The sequence below is a fragment of the Mus caroli genome, unplaced genomic scaffold (assembly GCF_978045245.1).
Source record: "Mus caroli unplaced genomic scaffold, Mus_caroli_1 scaffold_14, whole genome shotgun sequence".
Taxonomy (NCBI): Eukaryota; Metazoa; Chordata; class Mammalia; order Rodentia; family Muridae; genus Mus; species Mus caroli.
This window is the reverse complement of record NW_028227269.1, coordinates 101,755,214-101,769,904: the sequence shown is the minus strand read 5'-3', so window position 1 is coordinate 101,769,904 and position 14,691 is coordinate 101,755,214. Positions and strand designations below refer to the sequence as shown.

At 46.7% G+C, this 14,691-nt stretch overlaps 1 protein-coding gene across 1 annotated transcript; it reads left to right on the top strand.

The window, feature by feature from the left end:
* Positions 1-7,277: 7,277 nt before the first annotated feature.
* LOC110307497 (alpha-1-antiproteinase-like) lies at positions 7,278-13,847 on the top strand. Its single transcript, XM_021179733.2, has 4 exons — positions 7,278-7,899; positions 10,032-10,302; positions 12,307-12,457; positions 13,635-13,847. Exons 1-4 carry the CDS (start codon positions 7,278-7,280, stop codon positions 13,845-13,847), a joined length of 1,257 nt encoding a protein of 418 aa, XP_021035392.1.
* The last annotated feature ends 844 nt before the right edge of the window (positions 13,848-14,691 follow it).

The following is a 14,691-nucleotide window of genomic DNA, read 5'->3' as shown; positions in this document are numbered from 1 at the left end:
TCGAAAGATGGCCTAGTCGGCCATCACTGGAAAGAGAGGCCCATTGGACTTGCAAACTTTATATGCCCCAATATAGGGGAATGCCAGGGCCAAAAGAATGGGAATGGGTGGGTAGGGAAGTGGGGGGCGCTATGGGGGACTTTTGGGATAGCATTGGAAATGTAATTGAGGAAAATATGTAATAAAAATATTAAAAATCAAAAAAAAAAATAAATAAAATGGAGACATTCAGACAGTGCTGAACTCGGGAGGCAGAGGCAGGCTGATCTCTGAGTTCAAGGCCAGCCTGGTTAACAAAGTGAGATCCAGGATAGACAGGCTACACAGAGAAACCATCACCCCCCTTACACACACACACACACACACACACACACACACACACGGATTTATTTTTTTATTATTTTAAGTGGTACGTGTGTGTCTAGCAGTGAGGAGTGGAGTCAGATAATAGACCCCATACCTCCCACCCACTGCACACATCGTTCTTCTGCCTGTGTACCTGTTTCCTGTGCCCAGAGATACTGACACAAAAGGCTTCAGAAGCCCTCTGCTCCCAACATTCACAGCCTGCATGGAAAGACACGGATGTGCTGCGACTTCAGTTGACATGCTTGGTTCAGAGTGACATCATCACAGCAGGTGGTGGCACAGTACTGCCCAGGACTGACATCCCCCCCGACCCCACCCTGGGTCCCAGCATTACATGGAGGGCAACTGAAATCCAGGAGATGAAGTGAATGGTGAGACCATCTGTGGAGTTGGTGGCCAGGCCCTCGATTACACAACCCCACATCACTTTGAGCCTGTTAATATTAACCTACACTCCAGGCTAGGGAGGCACCAGCAGGACCCAGTCACTACCCTCATACCCTTTTTTTGTTCATCTCTGTGGCTAAATAACCTCACTTACTTTTTTTTTCTTTTTCACAGTAATCCTGCTCAATCCTCCGCAAACATACAGGCTTTTATTTGGGGGATGAAACAAGGGACTTCAGCATGCAAGGCTACTTCTCTACCCCCAAGCTACATCCCCCACCAAATCCGTGGCTTTAATCTCTGCAGTTACATGAGGGGATGGGCAAAAACTAGAAAAGTTGGTGAGAGCAAAGCTCCTGAGGAAACGGCAGGAGTTGTCAGCCCCAGCATTGCAATAGAGAACTATATTTAATAGGACCACTTTAATAACTGTACCATTAAAACTGCTTCTAAAGGAATATTTCTTCACAGTGGGCATCTGCTATGTTTGGACATTTTTTGAGTGTGATTGCTAGTCAATGACCCCAGAAATTAGGCTGATTAAGTCAATTAAGTCAACAAAGCTGTTATCCATTGAGCTTCTCGTACTAAATTACACATTTACTCACACATCTTCTGCTGTGTATATGTCAGTCCAGGGTTACTCACTGTGTACACTGTGTGAGATCCATAAAGGTTCAGTGAATGGATGATTCTGAATTACCCACATCTTTGTAATGAGAAATAGACTTTGTGCTGTCCTGTTATTTGTTCAGAGGATTGTCCTGGGGGTCACCATGGACAGTGGCACAAGTTGTGCACTGTACATTGGTGCCTACATTGTGTGGTCCACCATGTGGGTGAACTTTCTCTACATGTATAAACACGTGAAATTTTCCATAATAATATAACATCCCTTGTTGTGCTACACATGAAGATACAGGTTCTAAGAGGTGTGATGTGAACTAATTATAATTCATATGTTGACATTCTTACCTCCAGTAACACAGAACAAGGACATATTTTGGAAACAGGGTCTTCCCAGGGGCGATCAAGTGAAAAGGAGTGTGTTGGATGCATTTTAACCTAACCGGTATTCTTATAAAAGGGAAAAACTGGATGAGAAGACATGGACCTTGGTAAGCCACTTGAACACACAGTAGACCTCAGGTGAGGCTACTGAGGGAATCACCATGGATGTGAAGATGAAGACGACCACCTGACAGCTAAGGAGAGGTATAGGCAGGGCTGAGGAATGAATTCTGTCAACAGTATGTCTGGCCTATGGAACTGTACAAGGGAATGAATTCCAGGTGGTGAGACACCCAGTTTGTGGTATTCGCCTGTGGCCACAATATCACAGTAACGTAAGTCTTCAGAAAAGGAGGAACCTGGATACTAACACATCCTGAGCAGATCTTTGTTCCTGAGCTGGAGTATCCATGTAAGGAGGACAGTCAGTAGGGTTTGGGGGAAGGAGGTTCCTCTTGCAAAGTTGAGAGCCCAGGAAATGAGCATGAACTAACATCTGCCTTGGGAGGAATGAGAGGATGGAGGAGGGTCATCCCCTGGGATCTGCAGGGAAACCCATGTCCAGGACAGAGGCAATAAACGTGCAGTTATTACCATGACTGACTTTGGGCACCCAATGGTATTTCCAAAATAAGGACATCCAAGAAGAAGCATTTTGGCTTGGAGGCCATGCCTTGAGCTAGCCACTCACGAGCTGTGTCTGACTGGGTAATACACGTGAACTCCTCTTTGCCTTTCACAAGGGCAGAGGTATCTTAATGCCTTCTAGGGTTTGAGGTTGTTTTTTAAATATGGTGCTACACCCAAAGCTCCAAGCATGCAGTGGGTGCTCAAGCAGTGGGGGCAGCCACCCTGAAACAGCATTGAGATTAGCCAGGTGAGGCTCAGTAAACTGACTCCAAGGCGTGTTTGTTCAATAAAGAGAGGCAGGTGAAGGTCAGAGGCATGTGGGTGCACATGTGTAGAGATCAGAATCAATATCCAGCTGCTACCAGGTGTTTATTCCCATTGGACAGGCTAAGAACTGGTTATGGCTTCCCACCAGTGCCCAGAGAAGGCATGGTATGGAGCATAGAACATAGAAAATGAGATTTATTAAATAATTCTCATTTTGACTCCAGTGAGGTGGCCCTTGGGAAGGTTCAGGTTCTTCCAACCTATACTTCCTCATCTCCACGACAAGAGCTCTGGCCTCTGTGAATGGCAAGCAATGGTCTATATGCCAGTCCTTCTGCCCTCCTGCCCATGGCAGACACCACTAATCACCATGGCTCTACTTCTTCTCTGTTCAAACAGCTCCAAACACCCCTACCACAATAATCCAGGATGTACCACACTGGACCCAAGATGGCAGCCAAGATGGAAACAGCTTACCAAGTTATCCTTGTGATCTCTGAAGTGCCTTCCAATTGGTTGTCTGAGCCTACTTATCTTTGATAGAAATTGAATCATTATGCATCTTCCAAGGTCGATCGGTTGCTCTCTCTCTCTCTCTCTCTCTCTCTCTCTCTCTCTCTCTCTCTCTCTTTCTCTCTCTCTCTTTGTGTGTGTGTGTGTGTATGTTTGTGTGTGTGCGTGTGGGTGTGTGTGCACGCTCGTGCATGCGTGTGCATGTGGTATGATTATGTGGCTACATGCAGTTGTGTACATGGCAATGAGGAGCCCAGAGGTTGACACCAGGTTTCTTCCTATACCACACTGCACTGTATTTTTTGATACCAGTACTATGAATGAACCTGAACTTGAAAAAAAAAAAAAAAACATGGAGGCTAGCTAGCCAGTGAGCTCCAGGAATCTGTCTGTCTCTGCCTTCAGCCAGTACTGGGGTTACAGGTGTGTGTTACAATATCCAGCTTTGACATGGGTACTGGGAATCTAAACTCATGCATTACACTTGCATGGAAAACATTTTACTGGCTAAGCTCTACCCTCACCCTCTTCCAAGGGTTTCTTGTGCTTAATATTTAGCATTTTTTTAGTTGGTGGGGTCCTTCATCTAGACTTGCCCTACTGTTCCATCCCTCTCTTCCAGCTTACATACCTTTTGTCCTCTCTAGGACAATAGTCCCACATCCTAGCCTACTCAACCTCCCTGTCTCTTTTATGACTCCTGGATATCAGGACTAACTAGCTTCAGTTACCAGCTCACCAGACTCACAGATGAGTCGAGTCTCCAGAGTCATTTGTTAATGGTACAAACATCATCCAAACAAAACAGAGCTATGGGGTCTAAAGATGAGAGCTTTGGAGAATGAATAGGGCAAGATAAATTAGGACAAGCTCCTAAAACTGAAATCTGATGGCTTTGAAAGAAGTCGGAGAGGGAACAGACTTGTAGGTATGGACATAGATTCCCTGCTACTTGATATCACTAGCTGCCTTAGGACACTGACAACAAGAAAGTTATGTGCAGAACAGAGCCAATGCCATGGACATACCCTTGAATCCTCTAATTGGTAAGCCTCTTTTTATCATTAAGCTAACCTGCCTCGGGTATTTCATTTTGACAATGAGAACCTGATTTGCACAGCATCTAGGAGTAAGATTTGTAGAGATGATTGCGCATGCCCTGTGTTCACCTCACAGCCATGGTTGGTGGATCACAGTGCTCTCCCACAAAGAGAGAGAGTCCCAAATGCATTTTCCAGGCAGAAGTGTACCAGATGAGAAAGGCTGCCCATTTCATCCTTAGAAAATCTGGTCAAAGAAACTCCAGGGCAAACTACTCAACTGAGAAAAGGACTAGATTGTACAGGATTGTCTATGTGGAGATCTCAGATCTAAGCTGGTGATTATGAAGATGTTCAGCACTCAACAACTTCACCAGCCCTCCGTGTTCTCTTCCTCTAACAGCCTTGGAGGTAACCCAAAATGTATTGGTTCCCATGAAGTTGTTCTCTAGAGCAGAAAGAACATGAACCTTGGTGTCACATGGCCTTCCTTGGCCTGCCTCCCTCTTTTTCTACGTGTTGTTCTCTTTGAAGAAATCACTCAAACTTTTCTGGGCTTACCTGCAAAGTACAGCCACTGCCTCTTGTGAAGATCCACCAAGGACTGCGCTAGCAGACAAATGAGTCAGAGCTGCTGCTCTCCCTATTCAAAGAACAGATCTGTTAACTGCTTGTGCTTCTACATAGAGGGAGAAAACACTGCTCATTCCTGGAGACATGCCTCCTTTACCTGCACATTCCTCTCTCTCCTCCAAACCATCACCCAGGAACCTCAGACACCCACCCGCAGAGTTACACATACTCCTTCTCAACAACAGCGGAAGTTTCTCTGCCCCGAACAACAATAAAGTTCTATTCAAGTACAAGTTCTATTCAAGTATTCTTTTCGAGTGTGTTGGAGCAGGAAGGATAGAAAGGCTGGTCTGGCTTGAACTGGCTTTTTTGGTACCAGTGCAAACTGTCCTTGCATCTATATTCACCATCTAATACATATCATTTAAATCGGATGCACGTGGGAAGAAACATAAGCAGTAAGGAAAAAGAGACGTAATCCACCAGTCAAAATAAAAAAACCATTGAACTGCACCCCTAAGTAACCATCCCTATATCCCAGAAATAGAGACTCCGGGCTACAGTTTGGGGCCCTTGAGTACTTCTCTTGTGGCCCACTGTCAAACTTAACTACATATCCCTCTATAATCTGCACTAAGGCTTCTCTCCGGATAAAGTTAATGTGCTGCCTTGTTCACCTATGTGTGCCAACTTTCAATTCTTTGGATAAGAAAACAAGAACAGAGAGTGAGCTGGCCAAGAGCCCAAGCACAAACAATAGATAATTCATCCAGTATAGGGTTTCATAAGTCCAGGGTTCACACACCCTTACCCCAGTTCCAGAAGGTAACATAGTGGTAAGATGTACTCTCAAATGACATCTACCTTACTGAAAAGTGGTGGACAAACAGATAGACAGACAGACAGACAGACAGTCAGACACACACACACACACACACTGAACACGCACACTTACTCCCTTCTCAATGCCTAGCCATTGTCAGATAAAAGGAAGTGCTTCAGGTGTGAGTGGATGGAACAATGAATGGATGGGATAGGAGAAAAAATGTCCCAGGATGTCTCTGTTCTTGTTTTTTGACATGACTAATGTATGAGCCCTTCCACATCAGGCTGGCTCAGCAGCTTCTGTGCCTCTAGGTTCCCCATACATCAGTGAGCACCTGCACTGTGGCTGGAAGAGTTGCCCGAGGAAGGTACATGCTGACCTTGTTCTGTGGCCATGACTGCTTGGACTGGCAAGTCGTGGTTTTGGTTCCCTCATTCTTCTGTCCTGGGCAGCTACAGGTGAGTCAGACTCAACAGTATATGTCCTGTAAGTGAAACTTACTTTCCTTTGGCCTGGGGCCTGGGCCCCAGAGCTCCTAGTTTGCCCCTGGAGATATGGCCCTCTGCATGATCAGAGACCATTGTTGGACTCTGCTCCAGGGGTGCCTCAGCCTTGCTGGGCAGCGAATCACAGGGCCTGGAAGGCTAGTGTTCAGAGGGTCTAATTATAGAGGAATGCCTCAGTCTGACTAGGAGGCAGTGAAAGATAAAGCTTTGAGACAGACTATCTATGACAGGCTCTGTCACTGGCTGGCTGTGGTCCTCGAGTAGGGCACTTTACTTCCCTGATCTCCATAGGCCCAAGATTTTTGCATGGCTCTAAGGATTAAATGAAGCCTTGCTTGGAGCCCTCTCAATGACTGGAAGGACAAGACTGTACCGAGGATATTTGAGGGTAGGGGTGAAAAGAGTTGGGGTGAGAACTCAAGGAGGAGGTATCCTGAGGTAGGCCACAGAGGTGGATAACAGCGGCAGAACTGCCCCAAGTTAAAAGAGTAGAAAATGGCTGGAAAGAGCTAGACCCAGGAAGAAGGGTTTCCTTAGCTGCAATAGGATGCAGGAGGGTGGGTCTGCACCATCAAGGGAATGGAATATCTACCAGCCTCTCCTCTCTGGCCAAATTCAAGGGAAAGCCAGTGGATACAGAAGAGGTTGATCCGGGTCCCCAGGCCTCAGACTCCAAGGAACAAGCAGGACACAGAAGGGCAAAGGCCGGCACCTGGGCAGCCACTGGCAGACAGGTTTCAGGTGAGTAGGTGTTAGGTTGAACTTGACCTGGTGTTGAACAGAGATTAAGAACATATACACAGACCATGGGTGGTCACAGCTAAATCCTAACCTCCCTTGGGGAACAGTCAGAGCAGATTTGCTACATTCTACAGTTTGGTTGAATATCTATCAACTTCCCCCTACTCTGTTTATACCTGGGGCCTCCAATGAGAGGGGCAGAAGTTGACAGTCAGGCTCAGATGAGTCAGACTCCCAAGCCTGACTGTGCCCAAGATTTTGCCCGTCCCTTAGCATTCCCGTCCCTTCCCCAACCAAAGCCAACCTAAGGCCCCTACAGAGGGCAGAGCAGCAGGGGCCTTGGAGCTTTGTGTCTTTTGTTGAACTGCAGATTCAAACTGAGTGATCCGACTGATTCTTTTTTTTTAATCTAGGATGGCACTCTCCATCCTGTCCCTCTGGTTGCTCCTGGCTGGGCTAGTTCCCTGTTCTGGTGGCCCAGTGACACCACCCACAGAGACTTCAAACACATCACGAACACCAGCAATCCAAGGGGCACCCCCATTCTTCAACAACCAAAAATTTGCCTTGAGCCTGTACACACAGCTACCAAAGTCCAAACTAGGCAAGAACGTCATCTTCTCTCCACTCAGTATCATCATGCCTCTTGTGCTGCTGGCCTTCCAGGATAAGCCGGAAGCCCGACAGCAGGTTCTGCAGAGTCTAGGGTTCAGAGTCACAGGAGCCTTGGATGCTAAGGCCGCCGTGCAGTATGGAAAGCTGCTGAGTGCTCTGCTGCCTCCTGAGCACTGTGGGATCCACACTGGAAGTTTGTTCTTTATAGACAAGACCCTAAAGCCACAAAAGACGTTTCTCACACTAGCCAACAGCTCCTACAGCAGCGACGTCATCCTCATCTCTTTTGGGAACCATAAGTTGGCCAAAAAGCAGATAGACTTGGCCATTAAGGTCAAGACCCAAGGCAAAGTTACAAGGCTGCTGAGAAATTTGAAGCCACCAACTCATTTGTTTCTGACCAATTATAATCTCTTTAAAGGTCAGTGAGCCATGAATGAAACCTTTCTGCCTCCTGCTGACTCAAGAAGACTTCCTCCAAGACTCTAGTTCTTTCTAGGTATTCTCTGCTCTTTCAGCTTGGGGCAGCATCCTTTTCTTGCCCATCTCTGGATACCTCCCTCTTGAGTCAACTCCCTAATCCTTTCCATACCTCTGTCTCTCAAATCCCCTTCAATCTAGATACCCCAGTGATTCTCATCCTCTGGGTCAAGACCCCTTGGCTGGGGGCGGTCAAATGACCCTGTCACTGGTGTCTCCTAAGACTATCCAAAAACGCAGATATTTATGTCACAACTCATAATAGTAGCAAAATTACAGTTATGAAATAGCAACGAAAATAATTTTACAGTTGGGGCTCAGCATAACATGTGGAACTGTATTCGAGCGTTGTAGCATTAGGAAGGTTGAGAACCGCTGATCTAGTCCTTTGAGTCATTAGGAAGGTGTTGAGTAATGCTGTGGGGTAGGATGTAGGAGCTAATGAAGTACTGCTCAATATCTACCTAAGGACTCAAAGCATGAGCTCAGTGGTCCTACAACCTACCGTTCAGTATTACTCAAGACCATCACAATAACTTAGGAAGGAGGAGGTTGAGACAGTAGGATCTGGTTAAGGTACTGATCAGGTAGCTCTGCCAGGCATAGAGATCTGAAATGGAGTTAGGAGCCTCCAAAGCATGGTGGGGGGGGGGGTGAGAGAACAACGTTGCAGGCAGCTGACATGGTCCAGTTCACTGGAGGGAGAAGTTGTAAGCTTTAGGTAGAAAACAAGGGAGCACAGAATGTCACCTATATTTAACAACTGTTGTACCTCTGACATTTAGATATAACCTGGCCTCCTACCTTGTAATGGGCACCCCTCCTATCTCTCCCCCAAAGAGAAGGATGTGTAGAAAAATAGGGCTGTGTAGCTTTGGTTTGGCCCATGGCGTTGAGAGGCTTCTTGGTAGTCTGAATGGCCAGGTAGCTGGTGGGTGTGCAGAGCAGTTCTTTAAGAGGTGCAGGCTTGGATTTTGGAAACCTAGAACCCCAGAAAATGGCCAGTTTCGAACTGCTGACAGGAGCAACTTGCTTCTGAGTTCATTTCTCTTTTCTCTTAGTAACACTCTCATGGCTTTCTGATTATTTTTCCCAAGACAGTGGACTGCTTTCTGCATAAGGGAAGGTTCTTCTACAGAACACCTACCTTTGCCATACCCAGTCAGGATTACAAGACAAGAAAGTCATCTTTCTCATCCTCCCCAGTTCCTGTGGCCCCAACTGGAGCGCTGAGATCAGTGCCTCCACAGCCCTGTAGGGCCAGCCCAGAGAGTCTTTAAGAGCTGACCACCAGATTTCATGACAAAACTTCAGCTGTAGGGAAAGAAGCCAGAAAAGGAGCTTAGGGGAGGCTGGGCTGTAGAATTTCTTGGGCCCGTGTCCAAAGGATTGTAGTCCAGCTGTTCCTGCAGATGTCAGGGGAAAGAATGTGATCTGACTTGGTAGAGTTGCACAATAATATTGAAACAGCACTCTAGCAATTGCTGAGCAATTGCTGTGGGAAAGGTCTGTACTCAGGGCTTTGATTCAAGCACCCCACTGATGCTCATTGGGTGTCCTTAAGAGACCTATTATTCCCAACACTGTCCCAGGAACTGGTGGACTCCTGTCATCTCTGGCCTCACCTCTTATGGTCTCTTCCCTTCTCATTCTAGATGCTCATCTTTCCTATGTTCCGAAGTCAATGCCTTCCCACCACTGGGCTGCCCCATGTTTCATCTTATTCATTTGGGAAAGTTCCTCCCCCAACTGTTCTATGGCTTGACCAATGTACTGTTAAGACTCTAATAGGCACTACTTTCCAGTGTGTTATGTGTGCAACTGCCTCTTCTCTTTGATTTCTCTCCCTGCTCAGTCAGTATCCCCTGCTAGCTCATTAGCTTTCTTATCAATCATGTTGTTTATGTTACCTTCCTCAGATCTGTGTGGACAGGAATCTCTTACAGGTGCCTATGTGACTTGCCACATGGAACATTCCTGGCATGTATAAGATTTAGAGCCTCCCTGATAGACAAAATGTGATGTGCCCTAGATGTGGCTGCCCCCTCTGATTCCTATGCACTTTATTATCAGGGAAATGGAAATATCGCTTTAACCCGAAGTACACAGAGATGAGGAACTTCTCCTTAGGCAATGGGACCAATATCCTGGTACCAATGATGCAGAGGATAGGCTGGTTCCAGCTGAAGTATTTCTCCCAGATACACAGCTATGTCCTCCAGCTGCCATTCACCTGCAACATCTCAGGTGTCTTCTTTCTTCCCAATAATGGAGATCTTAAGGAATGTGAGAAGGCACTGTTGGAGCAGAGTTTTGACACGTGGATTCAGCCCTTTCCACTGAGGTAAGAACCCAGCTATTTCGACCCTCCACCCTAAGTGCTACCAGACTTTTTCCATGGCCCCCGTGGCTCTGGGTTTAAGGTTGAGAACCTTTCAAATCTTTGGGGCATGACGCGGGATCTGGAACTTGGTCACACAGAAATGGTCAGACAGGATTCAGCAATCCACACCTTCCAAAGTCAGGGAAAATACACAAAATCACAACCATCACCATCGTCACCACTGTATCAGCCAACTGGATCTTTCTGTAAGAGGTTTAATGTAGAGTTATAGATGGTGGACAAGGGAGATGGGAAGATGGTCAAGGGCTTGCCTTGCAAGTATGAGATTCAGAGTTGAACCCTGAAAACCCATGTACACAAAAGCTGGCCATCCTAGCACCAAGGCAAACTGATGGAGTCATTTTCTCAATCTCAGTTGAGGTTTCTCTTCACAGATGACCCTTAGCTGTTTCAGGCTGAGATACAAAGCCACCAAAACCACTACCCAACACACATTGCACACTGAGTTTCAGGCTGGTGAGAGACTTGTCTCAAGAAAAAGAAAAGGTTGGAAAGAACAACACTACTGTTGTCTTTCTTTGACCTCCACATAGATGTGCACGCACGCGCACCTACACTCACTTACCCACAGAGAGGAAGGATCAGTGTGTCACCAAGAAGACCACAGTGCTATGGAACTGGTGTTTGGATAAGTACTTACCTTGGAACTTATGAATGGGTGACCTGTTAGTGACCCTGCTAAGAAGCAGAAGCTAGCCTCTTTACTGGCTGCCTGTGCACAAGGCAGCACAGGAACGCTTGGCTTTCTAGCCATTTGCCTTTCTCTGTGCTGTTCTAACATCAGTTTGTTCAACATCTCTGGAACTGAAGCTCTCAACCCTCTTTATGACCCTTGAATACAGATCCTCATGTTGTGGTGATTCCCAACCACAAAATTATTTTTGTTGCTACTTCATAACTGTAATTTTGCTACTGTTGGGAATCTTAATGTAAATAACTGCTTTCTGATGGTCTCAGATAAGCCTTGTGAAAGGGTCACTCAACCCCCAGAGGGGTCACAGGTTGGGAACCACTGTTCTTATGTATCTAATGCTTTGGCTACCCAAAGCCTAGCCTGTGGCAGAATCTTTTGCTTCGTCTGGATGTTTGTAGGAAGCTTGAATTCTTGTGTGCACTTCAAGCCCTGCAGGCTCTAGGGCAATTGTGCTTGTGTTAAAGTCTGCAAAGCCCTGACCCAGGCAAGTGTTGCTGAAGCCCAGCCATACATTCCATTGCAGCCTGTCTATGAGAACTAACGCTACAGCTCAAGGGCTGGCAGGGTTTAAAACAGTGTACCTTTGTGTCCCAACCCCTAACCTATGAAGTGAAGAATGCAACTCAGATCTGCACCACCTCAGAAGGCACTGGGTGGGAACTCTCAGAGTCTGAAATCTGGGTTTCTTTTATTATTTAGCACAGTAAAATGTTGGGAAAAGTTTTCCACGTGACAATTAAACCAAGAACACTTTAGGCATGGCCAGAAAGAAACTCTACAGCAAAGTAAGAAAACACATGTGACCTTTACAATAAGATGTTCTAGGGAGGAAAGATTTGTAATAAGCACAAGAAGAGATTCTCTTGATGGAAGATACAAAGTCAAAGTCCATGGGAACCATTTATAAGGATGGGTTCTACTGACTGAGAGATAAAGCTCATTATTGGGGCCTAAGCACTGCTCAGGATTTGGGAGCATTATGATTTGGCTGGCTCTGCCTCCTGAAGCTTGCAACAAACTCAAAGACTCTTAGATGCCCCCATCTCAGATTTTAGAGCAAGCTCACTGATCACTTGCCAGCATTGCCAAGGGGAAGCAAATTGCCTTGAGGAGTCCCTGGCACAGCCCGCCTGTTGCAATGTGCAGTAAACACAGCTGCTCTTGTTTGTGTGCCGGGAGTGCACTGGCTGGGGTGGATTTCAAGACAACATGATAACAGCTATATTCTCTTCTTCTGTTTCCCTGAGCAGAAAGCGGTGGTTGTTTTTCCCCAAATTCTCTATACCCGTTGCTCTTCAGATGGAAAGTTTCAAGCACGTTAACAGTAGCCTTAAACTGTTCAACAAACGCATGGACCTCTCAGGAATCACTCCGCAAAAGGCACCCTTGAGGGTCACCACGGTAGGTTAATGCCCAGTTGCCAGGCTCCTTATGCTTAATACTGCGTGTGGTTTCCCTGTCCTAGCTTGTTCAGAGAGCAACAATGAGAACTCATGGTGCTCTCTGGAGGCAAACAAGGAAATGGTGATTCTCAACTCCAGGTGTGTCCTGAGCTGGCTGTCCCTCAAAGGTGGCTAATCAGGGGAAATAAACAATTGGCTCATCAAGCTTATTATCTGGTGAGGGGAGAGACAGGAGCATCAATGCTGGGCATGTGGATATAATCTAATCCCCTGGTGACAGGAAGGAACGAACCCTCATGGTCACTAGAGAATAATGTCATATAAAAGTGGTTTGTGTCATTCCTGTATTCCACTCCCCACTGTAGAGGTAAAGAATTCCATGACAACAGAATGTGGTTGGAGTCAAGCTTTACAAGGGTGTTATCTGTGGAACAGAGAAGGGATGCTAGAATACTGGCTGGCAAACTACAGGGGAGGCTCAGAGAGCAGATCCTGGACTCAGTGACCAAGTGATCTGGCCTTCAGGTTGTGCATTCCATGAGTTGGGTCTGAGGGCCACTGGGGGCCTTTGGCAGGAAATGGCTGGATGGACTCTGAGCCAGTGGAAGGAGAGTGCTCCAGATCACTAGAGAACCAAGATAGTGGGTGACAGCAAAGGAGTCTTCAGAGATAAGGGTGGGAATGGAAAGGGATTCTGGTAAAGATGCATTGTGCAATGGAAATTCCAGGACCCAGTGTCTTGAGAAGGGGCAGGAGCAAGAAAGCCATATTTCTAGGAGTCTGGGCAATGAATAGGGTAAGGACCACAGGAGCAACACAGTACAAACAGTTGAGGCTACACAGCAATCAGCTCCCCAAAAGCCAGGCTGCCTCTTTGCCAGGAGCACAGTGAGGAGATAAAAACAGCCACTGCGTGGTGCCAGAGGTGGTGTGAGGGGAATTTATGGAGGGTGCAGAGAGAGTGGAGAACAAGCCCCCAATGTCCTGGAACTCACAGAGATGCAGAAATGAGCGTCTTCTATTCTGTAACATCATCTGCCTTCCTCTAGCAGGATGGCACAAGGCTTGGGTCCTGGGCATCCTGGGCCCAGTGCAGAGAAAGTCAGTGTAACATGCAGGAGGTGGGGTTGTCAGAGCTACTGCTCCCTCAACACTGTGAACCTTGGTCTCCAAAGGCAGTACACAGGGCAGAGCTGTCTGTGAATGAGGATGGAGAGGGAGAGGATGTCTCCAACACCCGTGTCAACCCCGAGCCAGGCCTTGCTGCCCTCCACTTCAATAGATCCTTCCTACTACTAATCCTGGATGAGGCCAGCAAGAGCCTTCTCTTCATGGGGAGAGTGGTGAATCCTACTAGAGTCACCATGGATGCTGTACATGGTCCCTGAATTCTGATTTTTTTTCCCCTCACTACCTGAGTTGTAGCACAGTCATATTCCTTTGAGGTTCGGTTCAATAAAACAAACAGCAAGTGAGAATTTCTGAGAGGTGTTCTTGGACCATGCGGAAGGCTGTCTTCCTAGAGGAACATGGAGACTCTGCTAAGAGCAACCTGGAAACGTGTTGACGAGTCAGAGATCTCTGGACTGTCTGTTCTTGGCTGCTTGCTGGAATCCAGCTGATCCATGGCTCACAAGGATGCCAACTAAGCTTCTATCTTCTTGCCCTGGGTCTGAAAAGGAAAACATGTGGGGAATTTCTCCGGTCTCTTTGAGGAAAAAAAAACCTGCTGAAATTTCAGTTGGGGACATCTTCAGAGAGCCATCAGCTCTGCTCCCACAAGGCACTCCCCATGCTCTTTCCGGGAGGAAATCATCTTCTGTGAGGGAAGATATCTTCTAACAAATCATTAGAGCCAGTATCCATTGAGCACTAACTGTGTACAAAGCACAGTCGTAAAACTGAGAGATCAAGACAGAGGAGTATCTCCCACATCCAGAGCCCCATTCCAAAAACACAAGATATGCACCATTCCACAGCCATCATGGCTATGTGGGCATGTGTTAACACTAACATACCTTCTTGATATACCCACAGGATTCATGTTCTTACTGTCAGGTGACTCCCCCCTCCCAACAGTGCCAATAAGCTATGGTGAACAAGCTGATCAAATTGATGGGAAATCATAGGGACTCTGTGCCTTCAGTTACACACAGTCTTACATCAGCTGCTGCCTCTCCAAAGTCTCCTAGATTTCTGACTCCAGCTGCAGGGGATCTCAGTAGCTGAGCA